Source organism: Metarhizium robertsii, assembly GCF_000187425.2.
Source record: "Metarhizium robertsii ARSEF 23 chromosome Unknown MAA_Scf_2, whole genome shotgun sequence".
Lineage (NCBI taxonomy): Eukaryota > Fungi > Ascomycota > Sordariomycetes > Hypocreales > Clavicipitaceae > Metarhizium > Metarhizium robertsii.
This window is the reverse complement of record NW_011942160.1, coordinates 803,514-826,304: the sequence shown is the minus strand read 5'-3', so window position 1 is coordinate 826,304 and position 22,791 is coordinate 803,514. Positions and strand designations below refer to the sequence as shown.

At 51.5% G+C, this 22,791-nt stretch overlaps 9 protein-coding genes across 9 annotated transcripts; 5 read left to right on the top strand and 4 right to left on the bottom strand.

Moving 5' to 3' along the window:
* Window positions 1-253: 253 nt before the first annotated feature.
* MAA_09695 (palmitoyltransferase AKR1) lies at window positions 254-2,721 on the bottom strand (the record flags this gene model as incomplete). Its single annotated transcript, XM_007827693.1, has 5 exons — window positions 254-882; window positions 935-1,047; window positions 1,103-1,449; window positions 1,506-2,315; window positions 2,419-2,721. The coding sequence occupies 5 exons, from the start codon at window positions 2,719-2,721 to the stop codon at window positions 254-256; spliced, it is 2,202 nt and encodes a 733-aa protein (XP_007825884.1).
* Window positions 2,722-3,711: 990 nt separating this feature from the next.
* On the top strand, window positions 3,712-4,569 carry MAA_09696 (Signal recognition particle receptor, beta subunit; the record flags this gene model as incomplete). The annotated part of the gene is made up of 1 exon (XM_007827694.1): window positions 3,712-4,569. One exon carries the CDS (start codon window positions 3,712-3,714, stop codon window positions 4,567-4,569), a length of 858 nt encoding a protein of 285 aa, XP_007825885.1.
* Window positions 4,570-4,861: 292 nt separating this feature from the next.
* Window positions 4,862-6,468, bottom strand: MAA_09697 (cystathionine beta-synthase; the record flags this gene model as incomplete). The annotated part of the gene is made up of 2 exons (XM_007827695.1): window positions 4,862-6,152; window positions 6,206-6,468. The coding sequence occupies 2 exons, from the start codon at window positions 6,466-6,468 to the stop codon at window positions 4,862-4,864; spliced, it is 1,554 nt and encodes a 517-aa protein (XP_007825886.1).
* Window positions 6,469-7,343: 875 nt separating this feature from the next.
* Window positions 7,344-9,501, top strand: MAA_09698 (glutaminyl-tRNA synthetase; the record flags this gene model as incomplete). The annotated part of the gene is made up of 4 exons (XM_007827696.1): window positions 7,344-7,719; window positions 7,870-8,442; window positions 8,495-9,324; window positions 9,421-9,501. 4 exons carry the CDS (start codon window positions 7,344-7,346, stop codon window positions 9,499-9,501), a joined length of 1,860 nt encoding a protein of 619 aa, XP_007825887.1.
* An 861-nt stretch (window positions 9,502-10,362) lies between these two features.
* MAA_10791 (uncharacterized protein) lies at window positions 10,363-11,593 on the top strand (the record flags this gene model as incomplete). The annotated part of the gene is made up of 2 exons (XM_011412710.1): window positions 10,363-10,570; window positions 10,629-11,593. The coding sequence occupies 2 exons, from the start codon at window positions 10,363-10,365 to the stop codon at window positions 11,591-11,593; spliced, it is 1,173 nt and encodes a 390-aa protein (XP_011411012.1).
* Window positions 11,594-11,701: 108 nt separating this feature from the next.
* On the top strand, window positions 11,702-13,763 carry MAA_09699 (uncharacterized protein; the record flags this gene model as incomplete). The annotated part of the gene is made up of 2 exons (XM_007827697.2): window positions 11,702-12,064; window positions 12,135-13,763. The coding sequence occupies 2 exons, from the start codon at window positions 11,702-11,704 to the stop codon at window positions 13,761-13,763; spliced, it is 1,992 nt and encodes a 663-aa protein (XP_007825888.2).
* A 991-nt stretch (window positions 13,764-14,754) lies between these two features.
* MAA_10790 (Flavoprotein transmembrane component) lies at window positions 14,755-16,593 on the bottom strand (the record flags this gene model as incomplete). Its single annotated transcript, XM_011412709.1, has 3 exons — window positions 14,755-14,763; window positions 14,839-16,416; window positions 16,465-16,593. 3 exons carry the CDS (start codon window positions 16,591-16,593, stop codon window positions 14,755-14,757), a joined length of 1,716 nt encoding a protein of 571 aa, XP_011411011.1.
* A 1,631-nt stretch (window positions 16,594-18,224) lies between these two features.
* On the bottom strand, window positions 18,225-19,879 carry MAA_10789 (methyltransferase type 11; the record flags this gene model as incomplete). The annotated part of the gene is made up of 4 exons (XM_011412708.1): window positions 18,225-18,540; window positions 18,611-19,478; window positions 19,531-19,595; window positions 19,656-19,879. 4 exons carry the CDS (start codon window positions 19,877-19,879, stop codon window positions 18,225-18,227), a joined length of 1,473 nt encoding a protein of 490 aa, XP_011411010.1.
* A 1,538-nt stretch (window positions 19,880-21,417) lies between these two features.
* Window positions 21,418-22,779, top strand: MAA_09700 (nucleotide sugar dehydrogenase; the record flags this gene model as incomplete). The annotated part of the gene is made up of 1 exon (XM_007827698.1): window positions 21,418-22,779. One exon carries the CDS (start codon window positions 21,418-21,420, stop codon window positions 22,777-22,779), a length of 1,362 nt encoding a protein of 453 aa, XP_007825889.1.
* Between the last annotated feature and the right edge of the window lie 12 nt (window positions 22,780-22,791).

Below are 22,791 nucleotides of genomic sequence, written 5' to 3'. Positions count from 1 at the left end.
ACGCCGCCACAACGTGCTGACAACTCATCATACACTTGACAATACTCTATTACAACCTCGCCGAGGTCCCTGGTCATAAATCATAGCTCGCACGCTCGTGTGAAGCATCCAAGAACGCACACCCAGCGTGACACGCCTGGCCTCTTCCAAGGGCCACCTGCTCAACAACCGCCCCAAATGCAAACACAAAATAAGACATCTACCGTGCGCCGAAAAAGGTGTATGCATCAAGACTTGTCCCCAGATCCGACGTCTATACCTCCTCCGTCTCGACGGATTCGTACCCCCCGCGTGTTCTCATGCCCGTGAGGCTCATCAGTGTAGGGCTCTCGTACATGGCCGTGTAGTCCACTTTGCCACCCCCGAGGACAGCCGTTCCGTTCTCTCTCTGGCCAAAGACGGGAGCCGGATCGCACCAAAAGTCCTTACAATTGGACACACAACCCCGGCTGTAGGGGTTCTTCTTCTTTCGTCTACTGTTACCAGTGGCAGCGCCACGGCCGGTAATCGTCTCGATAAAGGGGTCAACACCGAGAATGCGGCTCCATTGTTTGAGCATGCCCCCCTTGTGTCTACCTCCGTGGCCGCTGGCGGACGTGGTGGATGTCGCGGCCGCTGCGAGAGATGGATCCAGAGGTGTCCCGGTCGAGGTAAGCGCCGTAGTCGCCTCGCGAGTGTGAATGCCCGTCATGTTTTCAAACGTCGTCATGGCCCGGGAAACTTGAACGAGCTGGGTGAACACCAGCATGGTCACCCATATCAGCTGCAGGCTAACCCAGACAGACAGGAGTAGAGTGTAGGCGTCCGAGTTGATGAGCTGGCAGAGGCCGGGACCGAGGACATTGCAAGACGCGGGAGCGTCTGTAGCAACGACACCAAAATCTAGATCAAGTTAGCAATATTGTCCTGGACTCCGACTAAAAGTTGAACTCACAATAATACACTAGCCAGTCATAGGCAAGAATACCAAAGGTCAGATTAACAAGGTACAAGAAAAAGTGTCTATGGTTGTTGATGCCAACGCAATTGTACACCCAGGGACAGTGACTACATTCACGTCGTCAGTGGAAACCTTCATCAAAACATCATTTGCTGCACGTACTGGTCATGCTTTGCTACACAACGCTGGCAGCGTCTGCAATGCTTGCTTCGGAGCGGTGTACGAATCATGCAAGTAACACAGAAATTGGCCTCGTCAAACCTCCAGCTAGCCAGAAGCTCGTCAATGACGGCCCGCTGCTCCGCGATGCCATTCAACTTTGGCACGAATCCAGGATCATATCGCATGCTCGCTGCGTAGAAGAATGTGGTCAACCCGAAAAGAACGCCAAATACAAGATTCAGAATCATGTGTGAGCTCTCGCCGCGAATCGTGGTCCACACTACAGTGCTGAGCCAGTTCACTCCAACGAGGAAGAGGGAGCCCGCGAAAATGCCAGCCATCCAGGGCTAGAGAGACGTCAGATGACAGACAGGGAAAAATCCAGCACGGGTCCGAAACTCACCGTTTTGTGAAAGTGTCGCATGTCAGATGGAGCATACTCCAAAACCTGCGTCGCGCACCAATGCGCGCAATACACAACCCCGGCCGCCAACGGAAGACCCAAGAATACCGGCGCATAGGACAGAACAATGAGCACACCCCAAATCATGACCCACGGCCAGAAGAAGAGAAACTTGGATGTGAAGGCCCTCTTATCCTTTAGGAAATAATTGGCACCAGGCCACGGAGGAGTCACTGGATTGCCCTCGCGGTCGTAGCCGCATTCCCTCAAGGCTCGATGCCACGCAGGCTGTGTATTTAGCTCGGTGGCCGTCACCGAAGGCGTCTTGCCGCTCTCAGTCTTTGCAAACCGGTCGGCGCCGTACTCAATAAGCTTCTGGATACATCCCGGATTGCCCTTGACCAAAGCCCAGTGGAGAGCTGTGAATCCCTGCTCGTCGGCCGCGTGAACGCTGGCGCCCCAGCGCAGGAAGACGTCTACACACGAGGGGAAGCCTTTGTACGCTGCCCACATGAGCGAAGTGTGCCCAAAGGTATCAAGGACGTCGACGGGGATGCCCTGGTGCAAGAGCAGCACAATCAGCAGGGTATTCCCGTTGAAGGTTGAGATGTGCAGAGTATTGTAGCCTTGGGCATCGGTGATGAGAGGGTCGGCGCCGTGCTGGAGAAGCAGATTAACAGTGTAGTAATGGCATCGTTGGGCTGCCCACTGGAGAGGTGTAGCAACAGACTCGCCGCCTTTGCGGTTGATTTCGGCGCCGTGTTCGATAAGGAACTTGCACATGGCATACTGGTTGTTTATGGCAGCCCACTGGGATTGTCAGCGTCAAGTTTTACATCTTCCAGATTTCGTTCTCCAGTTTGACAATGACATCGTTGGAAGGGATGGGGTGGTTGCTGGCCGGCCTGCTTACATGTAGGGGCGTGATGCCCTCGTCGTCACTGTATGTAGCATCGAAATCTCCCGACTCAAATAGCTTCTCCATGGCAACGATGTCACCTATCCGCGCCAGCTGCATGATGTCCTTCTCGGGACTGACGGCGACAGCAGCATCATCATCGCCCGTCTGGCCATCGGCGGCGAGGCTGCCCATTTCCATTTCGTTGTTGAGCTTCGGAGATGCAACCGAAGACTTGGTAGCAAACTGTATGGGGGGCGCACTGGCACCACTCGCGGACGCAGCGGATTTGCTGCTCGGTCTAGCAGGACTACTCATGTAACGGCAGGAGCAGCAGGCCTGCGCAGCGCCCGGATGGCCCGGTTGCAAGGGGAGCCAAACGAGAGAATCGGTGTTGAGATGTTGGGGGATGCGCCTCGAAGCGTCGTGGCTGACAAAACCCGAGAGCAAGAATTCTCGAGGCTGGTTGTGCCGAGGGCAGCTGCTTACGGAGTACGTGCTGGGAAATTAAGGTTGGGGTAAAAACAAAATCATGAGAACGCAACGGCCGCACACAGGGTAAGCATTGCAAAGGGGATAGCAAACTTTAGCACTGGTGCAGGATTTCTTTGTATCCGAGGCGGCGTGATCTGGACGAGATGGAAATTATCCCGGACGGGGATGAGGGAACCGACGGACCCGCTGGCCACTCAGAAGCCAATGCTCAGAGCTGAACGAGGCTGAGCAGGGCGGCCGTGCAGGGGTCAATGGACCCCGTTGCTATTAGCGATTTGATCATGTCTAGACAATTCACCATTTGGACCATAAGACAAATATTCCAGCAGGCGCATCTCAATAATTTTTTACTTCACTTCATCCACACAATCATCTTATGTATCTCCCCTCAAATGACAATTACCTACACAAATCCTGCGCCTAGTCTCTTTCGTCGTCGTCCAAATCTGAGACCCGCCTGCGGCAATGACACGAAGCCCCGTGGCTACAGAGTACAGCGTGGCTTGTCAGGGGACCAGTGACAGCTCAACCACAGTCTGGTGCAATTACCGCCCTTTCTATTGTGGCTGGTGTCCCCTTCTACCTGTGGCGTAAACTTTCTGCCAAGGTCGCAACACCACATCCACATGGTTCGATAAAAGCTGCGATCCAAGCCGTCAAACCACCCTCGCACAAGGTCCAAACCTTCAACACACGATACATGCTGCGCATATACGCCACGCCAATCTCTCCTCCGCAGCTATAACCACGAGCTTCCCGCTCGATCCCTTCCCCCCTCTCTCCTCCCACATCGCCCTCAGTATCACCATCACCATGCCGACAGCCACGCAAATCGTCGAGGCGCTCCTCACGCCGTCCATCCCCGTCATCCTCCTCGGGTTCCTCATCATGATCGGCGGCCCGATCCTGCTACACTTCGTCCTCGCCTCCTCCGCCACATACACCATCGCCCCGACCGTACTCCTCGTCGGGCCCGAAAACGCCGGCAAGACGTCCCTGCTCACCCTCCTCGAGCGCGGCACCAATCCCGCCGACACGCACACCACGCAGCGCACGCAATCCGTCGAACTAAACGCCACCACCGACGCCAAGACCAAAGGCTCCTTCAGGAACCACGACGACTCGTCGGGCACGTACACCAAGTTCCTGCTCGTCGACACCCCGGGCCACGGCAAGCTCCGCAACGTAGCCATGGCCAAGCTAGCCGATGCCGACAAGTTAAAGGCCGTGGTGTTCATGGTCGACGCCGCCGCCCTGGGCGAGCAGGAGACGCTCGCCCCCACCGCCGCATATCTCTACGACGTGCTGCTACATCTGCAGCGCAGGGCGGGCGGTAAGGGGAAGAACAAGGCCGCGGTCCCGGTTTTGATTGCCGCCAACAAGATGGACTTGTTTACCGCGCTGCCGGCCAACCTGGTCAAGAGCCAGCTGGAGAATGAGCTGACGCGGATTCGGGCCTCGAAGAGCAAGGGACTTTTGGACTCGGGAGTTGGCGTCGACGAGATTGGGTCAGAGGAGCAGGATTCGTGGCTGGGGGAGTATGGCTCGGAAAAGTTTTCGTTTCAGCAGATGGGCGAGTTTGATATTGACGTCGAGGTTGTCCCTGGGAGTGTTACTACCAAGGAGGCAGATGTTGACAAGTGGTGGTGGTGGATGGCGCAGCGTGTATAAATAAATTCTCCCTGGACAAACTACTGAAGTGGACAAGGGTATACTTCACTATACTACTATTAATTTCAAACATTACCTCGTTCATCTATCGCCACGGGGCACGGCACATCATGCGTATTTGTAACTAAATGCATTCATTTAGAAAATCTAAATCATCTGTGTAGATGTTGAGTCTACTACCCATGCCCAGTTGATCATCCAATGAAATCCTTATTTCATAGCTACAGTCGCAAACAAAACGCCCAATCATGCCACCATGTAAAAATTTGGAAAAGCAAAACATGCCCGCATCTTATTTCTTGTTGACCATCCAAGTCAACAAATCAACCTTTGTAACAACACCAATAGGCTTGGACAATGATCCCTTCTCGTCACTGCGTGCTGTCACGACTGCGGCGCTGTTCCACTCAAAGAACTTGCTAAGGGTAGATAGTGGCGTATCCAGGGTAATTTCGACAAACTTTCGCTTGGGGCCAGTGGTCTTGGCCACGGAAGCGCTCTGTCGGGGATCGGTGACAATTTCGTCCAGACGGCTAAAGTTGAACATGACGTCCTTGACGGGGTTCTGGGGTGTGGCCCGGCCACGGGAGATGTATGACAGCAGGTTGCCGAGGGTGACAATACCGACAAGCTTGGAGGTGGCAGACAGCACCGGAAGCTGATCGAAGCCCTTGTCACGCATAGTCTCAATGGCTTCGGAGCACGGAGCAGTATCGACGACAGAAGTAACCGGCTTCAGACGGAGAGAGGCAATGGTAGCACCAGCGTAGGGATCGGAAGCATCACCGCCAGTGGCGTTCTTGGCGAGGGAGGTTTCAGCGCTGCCGGTGGACAGGAGACCGTTGGCGGCGAGCCAGTCGTCGTCGGCAAACTTGGACAAGTAGCTGCGGATGCTATCGGGCAACACGACAACCACAACATCACCCTTCTTGAAACCGTAGTCCTTGACGGCTTTGAGCATGGCAGCCATGGCCGATCCAGAAGAGCCGCCGACGAGAAGACCTTCTTCGGCAATCAAGCGTCTCGCAAGGACAAACGACTCCTCGTCATCCGTCTTGTACCACTTGTCAACAATTTCACGGTCCAAAACATCTGGGATGAAGTCGTATCCAATGCCCTCCACTTTGTACGGCTCATTCACATGCTCCTGGTTCAGAGATTCCGGCAGAGCAAGAACACTGCCCTGAGGATCGGCAGCAATAACCTTGATGTCCTTGCTATGCTTCTTCAAGCCACGGGCAATACCGGTAATGGTGCCGCCAGTGCCAGCACCAGCAACAACAGCAGTAATCTTGCCACCCGTCTGTTCCCATATCTCCTCGGCGGTACCATGCTCGTGGGCAAGCGGGTTATCGGGATTACCGTACTGGTCGAGGATATGGGCGTTGGGGATTTCCTTTTCAAGACGGCGCGCGACTCCAATGTGCGATTCGGGAGCGTCCCAGGCGGCCTGGGTGGGAGTACGGATGATGGTGGCGCCGAGGGCTCGAAGCACAGAAACTTTTTCGGCCGACATTTTCTCGGGCATGGTGATGATGGTTTTGTAGCCTTTGATGGCACCAACGAGGGCCAGACCAATGCCGCTATGGCGACGTGTTATTTTCACTCATGGCATGTTGTGGGAAGAAGAACATACGTGTTGCCGCTGGTGGGCTCAATCAAAGTATCGCCCGGCTTTATCCTGCCACTCTTCTCGGCCTCCTCCACCATTCGCAAGGCAATCCTGTCCTTGACACTGCCGCCGGCATTGAACAGCTCCGTCTTTGCGTAAACGTCGCATTCTACGCCGAGCGACTGAGGCACCTTGTTGAGTCGGACGAGGGGAGTGTTGCCGATCAGCTCGGTGGCGGAGAGGACAGTGGCAGGCTTGCGCCCAACATGAGGCACTCCGCTAGCCATGGCGACAGATGATAGATGCAGTTATGGAGAAGAAATAAAAGGATTATTGTGACGGGGAGGAAGAGGATTGAAGAGAAAGAGGAGAGGACAGGTATCCACCAAGGATTCTGGAAGAGATGCAAAGAAAGGGCGGACGCAGGTGGCGTGGCACAACCACGAAGTGGCATGCATTGAACTCTGCAACTCAGACTTTTTTTGCTTGCAGCTGCCCCGCGGCGGGGCACCAGACAGTAAGCCGAAACGGGTAGATGGCCGATAGCCGATGATGATGGTGCCGAAGGTATCCGCTGGTCGCACCACAGGTAACTGTCAGCATGAAAACGAATGCAGAGTACATAAAATGCATATAGGGTACTCCGTGCCTGGCCCTCGCACCTCGCAGTTGCAGTTGCAGTCGTACCTGAACCAAGGCGCAACTTTGCAGAAGTTCAGTTGATGATACTTTTGACTTGGATACTAAGTTCCGACGGTCTGGCACATGGATTCCTACTCCAGGTGCCGCATGCAATACTGCAATCAGATATCTTGGCCCATTCACGGTCCAGCAACATCACGATTCAAGTTTGCGATGTAGGGACTGGTTCCGCTTCTTTACCATAACCATGCCAAAACGAATGGTGTTTGATCATAGCTTGAGCGCAGGAATTGAACCCAGGCCTTAAGCAGGGGGAAGGGGCATTGGTTGCCCTGTGCGAATGAAAGGTCCTGTGGTTACGTGACTCACCACTACTGTTGGTGGGAGTCATACTACTTCCATCTCCTTTCCCATTCCACCGGCTCCAAACTTCATATCAAGCCCCTTTTAAACTCTCTCATGAGCTCATCTGACCAATCCGTCCCAAATTTACCCATTCCCCGTAACAGACCCTGACGAAATGGCAGGCCAGGCTCCAGAACACGCGACTGAAGCTCTCGCTCAGCTTCAGCTTGATGAAGAAACAGGCGAAATGGTGTCTAAAAGGGAACTGAAGAAACGACAGCAAAAGCGGGCAAGGAAGGCCGCTACTGCCGCCGCGCGAGCTGGGAAACCAAATGATACACCAAAACAACAACTCCCACCGCAAGAGAAGACGGATGGCATACAAGTTGATCCTGATGCCATGTTCATGCGGGGCTTTCTCGCGGATGTGTACAACGAGCTCCCAGCCGAGCGCGTTGTCACACGCTTTCCGCCCGAACCAAATGGGGTTCTGCATCTCGGCCACGCAAAAGCTATCGCAGTTGACTTTGGATTCGCCCGATATCACGGCGGTAAAACGGCAAGTCATGCAGCCTCAGGTGGACAGCAATGGGCCTAGAGCTAACCAAAACCCAAGATTCTTAGGCAAGACATTTACATAGCTGCGTAGCCAAGTACTGCCACTAATTCTTTTCCGCTAAGGTTCGACGATACAAATCCAGACGCTGAGGGGAAAGGGTTTGTTGATGCTATCAAAGAGACAATACGTTGGTTGGGGTATACTCCACATGCCATCACATACTCGAGCGACAACTTTCAAAAACTTTACGACTATGCAGAACAACTAATAGAGTTAGGAAAGGCTTACGTTTGCCACTGCAACGAATCTGAGATCAAGCGGCAGCGGGGTGGACATGAAGGCAAAGAAGGGCCGAGGTACAGATGTGACCACTCTGAACAGGATGTGTCGACAAACCTGGTCAAGTTCCGCATGATGCGCGACGGCAAATATAAGCCTCAAACGGCCTTCCTACGCCTGAAGCAAGACATTTCGAATCCAAATCCACAGATGTGGGATCTCGCAGCATACCGTATCCCAAAGGACCAAACTCCGCACCACAGGACCGGGAATCAATGGAACATCTACCCAACATATGACTTTGCACACTGTCTATGCGACAGCTTGGAGGGGGTGACTCACAGTCTCTGCACATCTGAATTTGTATTGTCACGGGAGAGCTACGAATGGCTCAACAAGAGCCTCAAGGTTTATGAACCCATGCAAAGGGAATTTGGTATGCAATGCCGCTATGCATTGCTTTCGAGTTTCAAATTGACACGATGTAGGCCGACTAAATTTAAATGGAACCGTCATGAGCAAGCGAGGGCTCTCGGCGCTTGTCGAAGACAAAATCGTCCGAGGCTGGGATGATCCTCGTCTCTACACTCTGGTAGCCCTGCGCCGACGTGGCGTTCCACCTGGTGCGATTTTATCCTTCATCAATGAACTCGGAGTCACAACTTCCAGAACGTTCATCCAAGTGAACCGTTTTGAGCAATCTGTTCGAAAGTATCTGGAAACAACGGTGCCTCGTCTGATGCTTGTCCTGGACCCCGTGGCTTTGGTGATTGAGGACGAAATTGATCCTGGAATCTCCGAGCGCCGCATTCCATCTCCCACGTCGGAGCTGAATGGCCACACCCAGCTTCTAACGCAAACCATCTTTATAGAGCGGTCCGATTTCCGAGAGGCTGACAGCAAGGACTACTTCCGTCTAGCACCTGGGAAGACGGTCGGGCTCATCCAATCGCCATACCCTGTCAAGGCTGTGAGCTTTTCCAAGAACCCAACCACAGGCGTCATCACAGAGATCCGAGCTGTATTCGACAAGGACTGCAAAAAGCCCAAGGCGTATATCCATTGGGTGCCGGAGGGATCCAGAGCGGTAGAAGTGCGTGTGTACGCTCCCCTCTTCAAATCGGATGATCCGATGCAAGCCGAAGGCGGGTTTAGGAACGATATACGTCCCGACAGCGAGACGATCTATCATGATGCTTTGATTTCGAGCGGGTTCGATGAAGTGCGCAAGACTGCTCCCTGGCCCAAGGTTGCTGCCAACAATGAGGGCAGTGCTCCGCAAAGCGTCAGGTTCCAGGCTATGCGCACTGGTTATTTTGTAGGTGTACAATCTTCATTCATCGTGAAAATATGCGTGCCTTTGGAGGTATCGTACATTTTATTCAGAGTTTCTAACAACGCTTGCTATGCTCAGACCGTCGACCCTGATACCACTGATGATCATGTAGCTCTTAACCGCATTGTTTCGCTGAAAGAAGACAGCGGCAAGAATTGAACGGCCGATAGTAGAGGCAAACACGACTGAGCGTGCACATGTGGCATGATCTAATCTTGAACTTATTGCTAGCCACGTTGGGATCCGTTTCGTTTTAATATTGACGAGAATCCTTTTCTTTGGGCACTTATCTATAATCAGCGTGGTTTGTAAAAGGAGTCTAGCTGCCACACCTTCATTTTGCGCAACCCCAGGCCGTTCAAGTCGTTTCATATTCCGGTATCACTTGTATCGAAAGTAAATGAGAGCAGGATGCAAGCGTCAGCCAAATGCCGGAAGACGGCGAAGCCGGTTCGCAATGCCGGCATTTGTGGGCTTGAAGATTGAGTAAAGAGCTTCAACAACTATCACGGATGGGTATCAAGTCTGACTGTGGGACAATAGAGAGAGCTAAAAGATGAATCGATAGCGGCTCTTGCCTAACTGTCGCAATATGCGGCGTGAGATGTGCGCCGTTGGCTCTTGTCTTAAGCGTCAAGTTTCTTGGTTTCTCACCTTCGCGTCTAAGAGTCGCATACATAGCTCACGTTTCGTTCAGTTCTGATTCACCCAAGGATCAGTTCTGATTCACTCAAGGATATCTTGCCCATGTCTCCACAATTTACTAGGCAGAAAAAATTACATCACAATAAACGGGGGAGGCAAAGGCACATGTGCAGCAAGTTGCTGCAATTAGTGGCGATCTTTCTCGTCGCTCGCGCTTTTTTTCTTTTCGACTCGACGACCGTCTACTATCTACTCTTCAGAGTTCTACATTCTGCACAGCTAAGCTGCGGCACTCTATCTGATGTCCTAGAATACCTTCGTATTTGGAATATTCCCTCTAGATTTCACAAGCGGCTTGGGCACTCCTTGGCAATAATGGAGCGGCTCGTCACAGAAGACTGCGCAATACTGATTGGCGGCTTCAACGGCTCTATTTTTGCAGGAAAGGGCCTCGGAATATCAGATATTGGCAGTCATTTGATTGCTAAAAATATACCTGATAAGACAGCTTGGTTAGGTTTTGACATCCATTTTCCTTTTGGTGAAGATAATGAGGAAAATGGATTTGGCATATGCTATCGCTGTAAGCATTCCTTCATGATTTTTTCCTCTTGTTTGGGCAAGACTAACATCATGTATAGGGTCCGATTCGGAAGGAATAGCAGTGCCAACTAAAACGTATAGCATCACGGTCAAGTTTCCTGGATATAATATCGTGCGTGATATATGGCCTGCGGATGATTTAATACGGAGCCGTTTTCCAGATGAAAAGCGAGAACTTTATCTTGTTGATGTCATCCTGAAATCTGGCGCTCAAGTTATCGTTGAAGGCTATGGCATGCCTTATGCCAACAGGGGCCATATTGCCGATAAGTGGCTGCACGATAACATGCCTATTATAAATAATGTCACTCTCACGGGACTGTTGGCGCAAAGAAGGTACCATTTTGTCGTCGCATCAGAGAATATTAGACTCAGCGAAGACTGGAACTTTGACGTCCTTCCGCGGCCTTTCCGTTATCCATACGGCACATCTCATAACTGGAAGTCAGAGAGCGAATACTACGAAATGCTGGAGGAGAATAAAGGCCAGCAGTTCTTCCCGCGCACATCCTTTGATAACATTAACGAGTTGCTCACCGTGTTATCGCAATCTCAGATCCAAGATATTATGTGGGTGCAAGAAGATGCCGAAAAGATGGAGAGAACGAAATTGCCAGTCTACTTTGTCCCGGCCAACGATGATTTGGATCCAGAGAAAGACCAATTATTATACGCAATTGTTGCGCTTCCGCCATACTTTCGAACCAATTTTGAGAGCTCCTGGCGCCGTCTCGCGAGGGAAGGAAAGCTCAAGATTTCAGTCTACAGCAAGGCTGAAAGAGGGGATGGGTATCGCCCTAAAGACGACCCATGGGATGCGGTCATCGTGGATACTTCATCCATAAAGCATATTGATGTTTTAGAGGCACACCCAATCAAAGCCCATGAGCTAGTTCTCTACATTCGACGGACTCCATTGTGGGGGAATTCACGATTCAAAATCGCAGAGTTTCGAGGTCGCTCCAGTGCCGACGATGCCTTTGAAAATAGCAAGGAGCAATAGAATTGCATCTCCTTACGTTTTGACGCCAACCTGAAGGACTTCCAGCGGAAAGTCAACGAAGGGGTTTGTCTCCTTAAGAGTTCCGCAAGCCCATACAATCTCAACGAGATGATTGAGGAAGGAGCCAAGGCCAAGAAAGATTCGGCAACAATGAAAAAAATGCTCGATAATGCTAAACTTCTCATGAGTGTTCAAAGGGATTTGTTCCTGGGCACTGGGTTCTACAACACCTTTGAAGGCAAGCCCACGTCAGCAAGCGGTAAGATTACGACTGCGATATCGAATCCTCGCCTTTCCGATGCCCTCGGTATCCCCTATACGCCATTTAATCCGTTGCCAAATATTCCACTCCTGAGAATCACGGATCGCGATTTTGTGGATGCCCTGATGCAGGAGGCCCTGCCCGAGGACCGCTCTCGGTTCACCGAGTATCTATGCAATCGACCGCTTGGCCTCGGAATTATAACCGCCGTGAGTTCTCTTCCCTGGAATAGTCATTTTGAAGGTTAGCTTCCGAATACTTACCAGTCCATGTTCCAAGCCGCCTGGGTTTGGAAAGACGACCGCCCTTGCTATTGGAGCCGTTGCAATGGCTCAGACTTTAGGGAAGTTATATTTATCGGGACCTACGCACATCTCTGTGGATAATGCCGCAGCACGACTGGATCTTATTAGTGATCGAGTGACGAATCGTCTAAACGATAAGCTCAGTCAACAGGGCCTTTCACCCAAGTATCATCGAAAGCTCATTATCCATGCATTCAAGATCGACGATGAGCTAAAGGCCCTCAAAAATGCCCTCCAGAATCCCCAGGATGCCAGTAACGCCACTATTGAATCGTCATGGTCCAGGAATTCCAAATGGAGACTACATTTGTCGTTGGCTTACTGGGTGTTGGTAGTCATTCGATCTCCCGCTGTGAGACAGCTTGGCCCACACGACAAAGAGAGCTTGCATGCCATTCGCGAGAAATGCGACAAGGATGCTTCTTTGGCGGTCCTCAGCAAAGTTGCAATGGGTATCATTGAGTGGGAAAAGTATAAGAGAAGGGGTTTGGAAGTGATAGATGGCCGCGACTCACCCGTCAGGCGTCTCATGACAAGCATTCTATCCGTAGCCGATGTCATTGCAACGACACCATACCTCGCATGCAAAAAGCCTTTCTGTGACTGGAGAAAGAGGGAGGCCCGGGGATTCATATTCGACGAGGCTGCCAACATGAATCGGCCAGACCTGCTGTGTGTCTGGGGCAATACTTGTAAGCCGTGTCTCCTTGCTGGCGATGAGAAGCAACTGCCGCCAACTGTAATGACGAAGCAAGAGCGAGACAGAAATGGCAATTCCTTGAATAGGTTCGCGGGAGATGGCGCGTTCTCGCCCATCCACCACTTCAAGTCCATGGGTTGGCCCATATACAGACTTCGTGTCCTGCTTCGGATGGCGGAGGGACAATTCGACCTCACGTATAACGAGGTTTATAGAGACATTCCTTTCACCTACGGCCCTGGATGCGCCATCGACCTCCCCCATCATGAGATTGGCCGCAAACTGGAGAGTTATCTCTGTCGAAAGTTTCCAAGAATCAAGCCTGCTCCCGCTGGCAAGCTTCTTCCGGTCTTTGTCCATTGCGAGGGCTCCCCGTCCTCCCAGGATGAGTTTTCTGGTTCGACGAGAAACCCCGGCCAGGTAACACTGGGACTAAAGATCCTGGTAAACTTCATCAAGAGCTCGGGTGCAAGACCGCAGAACATGGTTATTATTTCGCCTTACTTGGCCAATCTTGGCACCATCGAGAAGTTTCGAAAGCGCCCAGAGTTTGCTGCCTTGAAACCAATGCGCCCGACCGCGACGGTGGACTCTTTTCAGGGCCAAGAAAGTGACATTGTGATGATCATCATGGGGACCACGGCTAGTTCGGGTCCAGGGTTCACCTCTGACGAGCACCGGCTGAATGTGTTGCTGAGTCGCCACAGGTCTGGCCTCATCATCGTCGGGGATATTAATGTCACTGGCGACGTGCTGAAGCCGGAGGCACCATTCGAGGGCGTGATGGTCATTGGTCGAACTGGCGAGAAGTATTTTGAGCCATGCAGGATGCTCCGAAATGTGCACTTGGCATTGCAGGGAGCGGGCAGAGTCGCCCGGATCCGGCTCCCAAAGGAAGATTAAAACCAAGGTTGTCCAGAAGTGAGGGAATTGGACTGTGCTAAAGGGCCAGGGAAGGCCAATAAAAGTGGAACACGTTGGGTTCTTTTGGCTTTCTTTTTAGTTTGATGATAAATTTTCTGCGGTTTTATATCATTCATGGTTCTCGATTTTGTTTTCTGGCTGTTTGCTGGCCCGTTTGTTGGGGCTCAAGTCAGTTGGACTATCCCATTGATGGCAGGCACTGCCTCCAGTACCTTTCTATTTTTTTGATCGTCAATCACACCTTTGCAGGTAGCTTAGAGTATTGATGCTTGTTTTGTGCATTTGAGCTCCTGTGTGAACGTTGATCAGTCCCTCTTTGCTCTGCCCCAGGATCCATCACACCGTTAGTACTTCTGTGATATGATTGAAACAGAATGTTGGATTTCCCATGTCGCTACTGCAATAAACCAGTAATCGAACCTACAGCTGAGAACAGATAGAACATAGTTTCATGATTTACTTTCTATGTGTTTCATCTGCCTGTCTACCCGATGCATCTAAGAAACGTATTAGAGAGCAACTTGATATAACAGTCCCGAAGAGTAGCCCGACCGCAAGAGAAGCCGGAATAGGCGGCATCGTCTCCCAGGAGCAAGTAGACTAATGAACAGTAGAGCTTTCTGGGCCAGTATAGAGATTGGAAGCAACCACTGACGCGACCGACAGAGATACGAACGCTGGTGTGTAATCTACCGAGTTAATAAGTTATCTATGCGAATAGTGCCTCATCACCTATGTGCTATCATCAGTGCGTCCCTCGCCCACCAAGCCCGTCGCCTTTCTCTGCATCAGAGGTAATAACTTCCCTCGTCTTACCCCACTTGAAGTCGTCCGCGTAAAACAATGAATAGATTAAGATGATGATGTTTATAAACGGCGACGACAAAAAGTGGATAATGAATCCAACGAAATATTGAAGTCTCTCTAGGTTATTTCTTGGAAGCCAAAAGCCGATGCAGAAAGAGTATAGCTAGATGGACTTGTGGTCAGTCAAGCCTGGTGTAACCCCGAATTGCGGTCCACAAACCCCGGGCAGTGTGGTCGAAGAACTTACATATCTAACCCAGAGTACAGAAATTAAACCAACGAATATCTCGTCTTCGAAAACCTTTGCGCCCTTCTTAGCAAAGAGCGCAATCAATTGCGCCACCGCGGAAATGATGAACGGCGTAATGGCCCACGTCATGACTGCGACGATGCTCTGCAGCCGTTCAACGAGAATGATTCCCGGCCGGAAGATCATGACAAACTCATTTGAGATGCTTCCTAGCGCCCAGCGCTTTCGCTGCGATAGAAACACCTTCCACGTCTGCGGGACGATGGTGAATGCTTTGGAGCGGAGGGCCTGCGCCGTTTGTTTCTTGGGAAACAGGCTGAATATGATGGACGCGTGGATACTGTCCTCGGAATAGTTGCCCATGATTTGCTGCGTCATGACATCATTCGGCTTGGGACAGTAGCCGAAGCGTTCGCGTAGGACAGTGTCTCCAAACGTAGCTTCATCCACTTTAATAAGTTGACAGCACCCAGGGAGGCAGTTGACTTTGCCCGTGATCCTCGACTGGAACATTCTTCTTAAGCCCTGGGTCTGGGAGTACTCGACGGATTGGTACAGGGACCAGAGACCAAAGTTATTCCCGTCAAAGTCGACGCAAACGTGGCCGCAAACACCGACAAGTTTGGGGTTCTTGCGAATGGTATTGACCATCTCGACGACGCAAAAGTCGTCAAAGACGGTGTCGGCGTCCATGCCGACCAGGTAGTCCACGTCGGGTAGGCCGCTTTCCAGCAGGCAGTTGCCGAGATACTCAAACAGTTCCTTGTTGAAGATTGTCACAGCGTTTACCGACCGCTTCTTGAAGTGGTACAAGAAGGAGCGGGCAAAGCACAAGCTGTCGCGTTTGCCCTGGTTATATCGTTTTCCCACAAACACAAACGGTATGCCCTTGTATCGACCTACTCGTGTTTTGACCGGCATGAACAGTCCATCTCTTGCGCGGTACCCGTTTTCGAAATATTTGGAAGTCCCTGGCTGGAGTATGTCCTCGAGGAAATAGTCTTGCGTGGTCTTTTCCATTCCGGGACCACGTACATTTCCGTCCACGACGATGAACACGAGTCGCGCGTGTTCATTAATCCCTTTCTGAGAAACCAGGGAATCTAGCGACCGCGCTATTTCTTCTTTGGTTTCATTGTAACAAGGGAGCAGAAGGACCATTCTTTCTGGCGTCGCAGGCGCCGTGCTCTTCTTTTTACGACAACCGCAAATAATCTTGGTCCATATCACATTAGCCACGATACATACCACCATTCCCGCTTGCAGTATGGTGTTGCAGCTAAGCAACGCTAGGAATAGGTATACTGCTTGTGGTAGCAGAAGACTTATGGTGATGAGGGCAGAATTCAAGACGACGAGCCCTGCGATCAGCGCCCATTTTTGAAGCCGCAGGAGTTCCTTGGATACTCTCTTAAGCTCTTCTTCCGCGTCCCATCGCAGCTTGGCTTCTTCTTGCCGCACGTCTCCCCATAGTGAAACATTGGACGTGTGGAATTGAGAGTCAACAGATGTTGCGGACTCGATGGAGCGTGGGGTTTGGGAACCGGGCGCCCGTGGCGTTGCGCGAGCAAGTGTCTAGACACCATTAGCAGTAGGCAATGGACGAGGTTTGGCGATATTTACCGAGTCGCTCGAATTGAGCAATCTTGATCCTGGTTCTCGAAACGATACTGGTGGATGCAGTCCATAATGTATCGGCGGCAAGCCTCTTATATCGTTTGGTAAAGGCCAATTGAGCGTGGAATTCCCCATCTTGGGCAAATCCCGCCTTGCGAATGCGAAGACGTAGCCGGTCCCTTCAGAAGGTAAAGGCACTCTCCATCAATGAATAGTAAAGGCTATGCAATAGCGGGATCTGTTGGGGGGTCAGGTAAAGAATAGTGAAGGCCAAGCCCTTCGCCTGCCAGTTCAGGGCATATGTAAATGAAGTCCAGGTACATTGGCCCCGGTGATAGTCATACGGCTCGGCTCTATAAGCAACCCATAGACTATTGAACTCTTGTTGCGCAAGCTTCAGGCTTCATCTAAATAGGGCATGTATCTTGGTCAGCCATGGACCGGAGTAAACATGTTTGCCTGCCCGAGAACGTCATCATCAAACAAAGAAGTGCCGGAGGCTAGCATTGACGAGGCTGCGAGTCACAATACGAAGTCGAGCGAGTACATATCGACTCGAATACCGTCTTCTCGTACACCTTGCCGCTCGAAGCCCCCAGACCTTGCATGGTGGTACCACGATAGCTCTTGCAGCACCCGCCTTTCTCCTAGATAACGCCAGTTCAGGCGTGCTTTTGAGCCAAGCTCACATTTGGTGAGATATGCGGGCATGTCGGAGCCGGCAGCGACATCAATCTATACATATTACTAAAGCCATGTTCTCGGATTCCGGACAGGGGGTTGCATTGTGAACCACCACAGTGGTGGGCAGTCTTGGGAAAATGTCACTGCCAATCATTCATTATTGACGACGGAAAGGTGAAACAGTCCCATGGTCATTGGAAAACTCTTGGCGGAAGCCACTTCGTTTCTTAGAAAGAAGCAAGCTTGCTGTGTTGTTAAGCTCATGGTGGCTTGGTGTTTCCATTCATGCACCGGAAACGCATCCTCACGATTCCCGCAATACCCGAGATACATCGTAAAAGGCTACTCTGAGACATGGTTCCTGTACAAGAGACCTTTGCATAGCAACGTACAAAGATGATGGTGGTGCCCCGTACGACGTGCGACACATGGGAATTCCGGGATAATACAACAGCATGCTTCGCTACACGGCAGGAATTATTCCCCAGCGGTGGAGAATCTCGTGTCCTGAGCCTTGTGGTTGTACCAGTGTTACAGCATGGAATACACTCCCGAGATCGGCTTGCAAACGGTCCAGTCAAACGGTCGGCCAGCACTTGTGCTCGGCTACATGATGCTGTTTAGGAGTCTCGGTGTACTTGGCGACAGCAACATGTAACCGAGCACAAGTGCTTGGCGAGTATGCACTGCTACTATAGTACCTGGAGCCGTCCTAATGCGACTCTACTTTTTCTTTGTCCAAGTCTGCCAGAGACGGCACTGACATATCGTGTATCGGCGGTATCTGTCCATCGAACGGGCACCACCGGTGAATTCGGATACCAACGGCTGTTTCTTCAATTCCCATCGTTCCCAGAGAATTGGTGACAAGGCGTGGCGAAATGGGAGACATATTCTGATTTACAGCATATTTAGTGAATACAGTCAACAGATCGACAGGCAATCGAATTGAACAGCAGCCCTGGCTATCTCGCATATCATCGGAGCAAAGAATGCAACATTTCGATAGCAAAGTATTAAGCGTATCCGAAAAGAAACCACGAAAACCCTAACCCCTTCTCAACATGGCAGAAACCAATCATTCAATATTGCACCTTGAACACAAAATACCGTCGTTCAGTCACAATGACCGTACTTGTCCTGGCACCCCTCACCACAATGCTCAACCTGACTCCCGCTACTTGAATGGTCAGAACACCAATAAACTTGGCGACGAGAAAGAGTACATACCAATATCCATACTTTGAGCAGCACGTCTTTCCCGCAAAGTGAAGACAGGTAGCAGAGTACCGAGCGCCACACAGGCCATTCGTTGTATCCAAAACACCCTGCGGAGATGGATCGCAGTCCCCAAAGTCATTGTCGCACCCCGTGCCACAAAACTCGGGCGTTGATCCGCTGGTATGACAAGGTCAGCGAAAAAGCAAATGAACTCGCGGGCAACGACTACGCTTGAAGGGGGTCATACCAATATCCCCAGTGGGAGCAGCAGTCCCCAAACCCGGACCCCGGACAGATATATCCTGTGCTCCCACCGCAGCGTTGGTTGGGCGATATTCTGGTAGTCGTATTCCGCGGAGGTGAGACAGATGTGACCTGCGGTTTGGCCGGTCCCGAGCATAGGTTCCTCTTGCCAACGGTCCTGGCCACGTTCGAAGAGGTCTCTGCCGAGCGGTACCAGTTCTCCTCGGGGTCCCCTAGGCATTCGCCCACGGTGACGAGCTTGTAGCCTCTTTCTCTCGCAAGACTGATCATGTACTCTGTCAGATTGTGTACCGTCTGTTCGTGGACATCATGAGCCAGCACAATGTACGAGTTCTCTTTCGAGTTTGTAGACAGGGTGCTGGAATAGCGGTCCTTTGACCTCTGTATGAGGGCCGGGTCATCGTACATGTAGTCTTTGGTGTCCAAGTTGGCCGAGATGGAGTGGTACGCCAAGTCACCCAAGGTTTCTTCGCACCCGGAACCGGCAGAACATTCCAGGAATGGGGGCCGGATGTACGTGGGGATCCGGCCAAGTATATTGCGAAGAGCCATTTCGTTGTGAATAATCTCTGCCCGCCGCACCGTCTCGTTGACCTGAGTCAAGTCGCGATGTGTCCACGTGTGACTGGCGACCTGGTGGCCCGCGTTGTACATGCGCCGCAGGATACTCGGCCATTCCGTCGCCGGGTCATCGATATGTCCCTTGGCGCGGTTGTCACCCGTGATGAAGAAGGTGGCCTTGACTTCGTGCGCTGCGAGAAGGTCCAGAAGTTCCGTGGTGTAGATGTAGGGACCGTCGTCGAACGTCAGAGCCACCATCCCTGGATTGTTGCATGATGTGATCATGGGCCCTGAAATCGTTAGTCCAAAGTGTCCATTCTGGCAAACTCTGTGAACAGTTACCATATGGGACTTTTCCAACCCGTGGTCGGGGTATTTCTGAAGTGTCACTGCCATCAGGAGGCACCCTTAGCTCTATTGGTTAGCCAATTACATCAAAGTCTTGCCAATCTGGTTTTGATGCTCACAGCGTATCGCAAGTATGACTGTAGTCTAGTTGACACTGCGAGCCTGAACAATACTCCGCTGTGGTGCCGCAGAACCCCATCTCTGAGCAGCATGAACCTATTTCACATGATCCCTCGCCGGGACCGCACATTGCCTTTTCATTGGCGACTAGTTCCCGATTGAAACGGAAGGCTAGCAGGCTCTGGAAGTACACAGCGAGGAGGAGGCCGAGTTTTGGTGTCATTGCGGTTGAGTAGGGTATCCCAGCCGTTTCCTGGATCAAAAAAAGGGAGCTAGATGCAGCTAGAAAAGAACACAACTCGAATAAATTGACTGTGTTTGCTTCGGCATTGGGAGCGAGGGTAGTTTTATGACATAGTTCCATGACATGACATGGAGTAAGGGATGTGAGTCTATTACGACGGTGGTTCTGGCTTCTGGTTCCGGTAGGTACACGCTTGTTATAGAAGTACTATTTTGTGCCACAAGGTATTTCTAATATTAAACTGATCTCCAATAATTGACGTTTGGCGATATTGACGCGTGTTTATTCTTGGCGCAGAAGTGCCAGGGTTGTGGATGGACAGGTATCAATAGAAGACACATACGACACCCAGCTCAGTTGTTTCAGCAAATGAACATAAAATATTTGGCCTGCATGGTTTCACAACTCACAGTTGCTTCAATATATTGCCCAAACCTCCTGAATATGGCATTCTTCAGGCGGATCTTCAGACGGGGGGGGGGGGGGGGGGGCGGAAATACACCTCCTTGCAACCAGTAGCCAATGTGTGGAATATCTCATTTTGGGCACGAACCAGCAGTGTACACCCGAGATCCGGGCAATAAAATAGGGTTATTTCCTTTCCGGGATGAGAGCACAGACAAGGCCACGCGGAACTGGCTGTATGTCTGGGTCTGGCCGAGACAACTCACAGTCCGATGTTGGCTACCAGTTACGTAGTTTGCTTGGATGCAGCGCGGACAGGCAAGATGGAAAGTCCCCGCCAATGACCAGTGAAACGTTCAAATATTTGAAGTTGTATGACCAAGTATTTGTGTTCCCTCTTCTTCCATCCCGATCATGCTGTGATAGGCAACACTCGTATGAGACTCTCGCAGGTCAGCAGTGGCACATCAGGTGGGCGTTCCTTGCAACTCGCTGTATTGCATGGGAAGAAATAAACCCGAGGGAAGAAACGTGAATTTCTATTATTAAACCCACGGGAAATACAATTTATACGAGCCATCCATGCATTACACAACATGGTTTGCGGGGGGTTAGTAGAACTTATACATGTCCCGTTTGCCCGAACGCGGGACACCATCGGAACAGCGCCGATTGACTCATATTTCAAGCCCTTCCGGCTGGTCGTACCTGGTTACTGCATAAAATGTTGAACTCAATGTGAACGGTGAGACTCTGTGTCCTGGATCCGGAATGCCACCAACTTTTCAACCCCAGCCCAAGGTGAAGCGAAGCCACCCTGCAGCATTGTTCGTAATCTTTAAGCTTCAAAAGTCAATTATGCTGTGATTTCTCTGCTTACTCAAGCCATGTAACATTTCCTGACGTGCTTTTGACAAAGCAAACGAGGACAGCTTAGATGTTTCTGTACGAGTCATAAAGTGAATATGACGCGACACCAACAATCCAGTCCCTCCACGTCTCTATTCACCTCGAGATGAAAGAAATAGATATAACGTGTAGATACATGTCGAATTTGAGTATGGAGCTTCACGACCATTGTGACAGTGGGCCAACCAGCTACTCCGATCACGATGAAAGATCCGCTCAGTACACCCTTCGAGCTTGAAAGCTCTTCTTTCCAGACTCCGGCAGCAGTTGTATCCGACGAATGCGCCACTGCATTTGACCTTGACAATCGCATTCACTATGATCTGACGCCTCCTGGTGAAAAGGCCGAATTCGAGCAAGAGGTGTTGCCAGGCACAGATCCCATCTCCGTCACAACCCAACCTCTAGTAGCCATCATTGGCGTCGGCTACGTTGGACAACACCTTGCTCAAGTCTTTTCAAGAGCATACAATGTTCTCGGATACGACATTTCGGAATCCAGAATCCATCATCTCAAGAAAACCTTTGAGAGCAACGACAGAGTGACCTTTTCATCGTCGCCATCAACAATGAGCCATGCCACACATTTCCTCATATCAGTGCCAACGCTCCTACTACCAGACAAGCGCATCGACTCGTCGTTTCTCCGCAACGCACTGTCCACAGTAGCCAAGATGGCACGGCCAGGATCAACAGTCATCATCGAGAGTTCCGTCGCCGTCGGCATGACGCGCGAATATCTCGGACCGCTCGCAAGGAACAAGGGCCTCTTTGCAGGCATGTCGCCCGAGAGAGTCGACCCCGGCCGGACAGAGCCTCCCGCACACGCCATACCCAAGATCATCTCCGGCCTGGACGACGAGGTCCCGGGCTCGCTGGCCGCCATACACGAGCTCTACTCCAGGGTCTTTGACCAGGTGACTCCCGTGTCGAGCCCAGAGGTGGCCGAGATGACGAAGCTGTACGAGAACTGCCAGCGAATGGTGTGCATAGCCTACGCGAATGAAATGGCCGATGCTTGCGCCTCGCACGGCATCGACCCGTTTGAAGTGTGCGGTGCGGCTGCGACCAAGCCCTTTGGCTATATCCCTCTTATGCCTGGCCTTGGGGTAGGAGGCCATTGCATCCCCGTCAATCCCTACTACCTGTTTTCCAATAACAGCTTCCCCATTCTACGGGCGGCGTGTGAGAAAATGACGTGCCGGCCTGGGGAAATCGCAGAGCGAGTGGTGACGAGGCTGTGCAGACGGCTGCCCTTTTGTCGGCCGCGCATCTTGGTGGTTGGTATGGGTTTCAAGCCCGGACAGGCTCATCTGATAAACTCCCCTGGGTTGGAGTTGGCAAAGAGCTTGGTCCTGACGGACAAGGTCGAAGTCAGCTGGGTCGATCCTCTTGTTTCTCAAGCCTCCATCCCGCAGATTCCCAGGTTCGACGAAAAGGACTGGTCCGTTTCGTCATTGGAGGCGAGCTTTGAGTTGATAATAGTTGCCTTCAGGCAGAGCGGTTTAGATTATGAGCTGCTGGGACAGCTGCGAAATGTCGAGGTCGACATGTGGTGTCGGTGAGGGAGAAGTCAA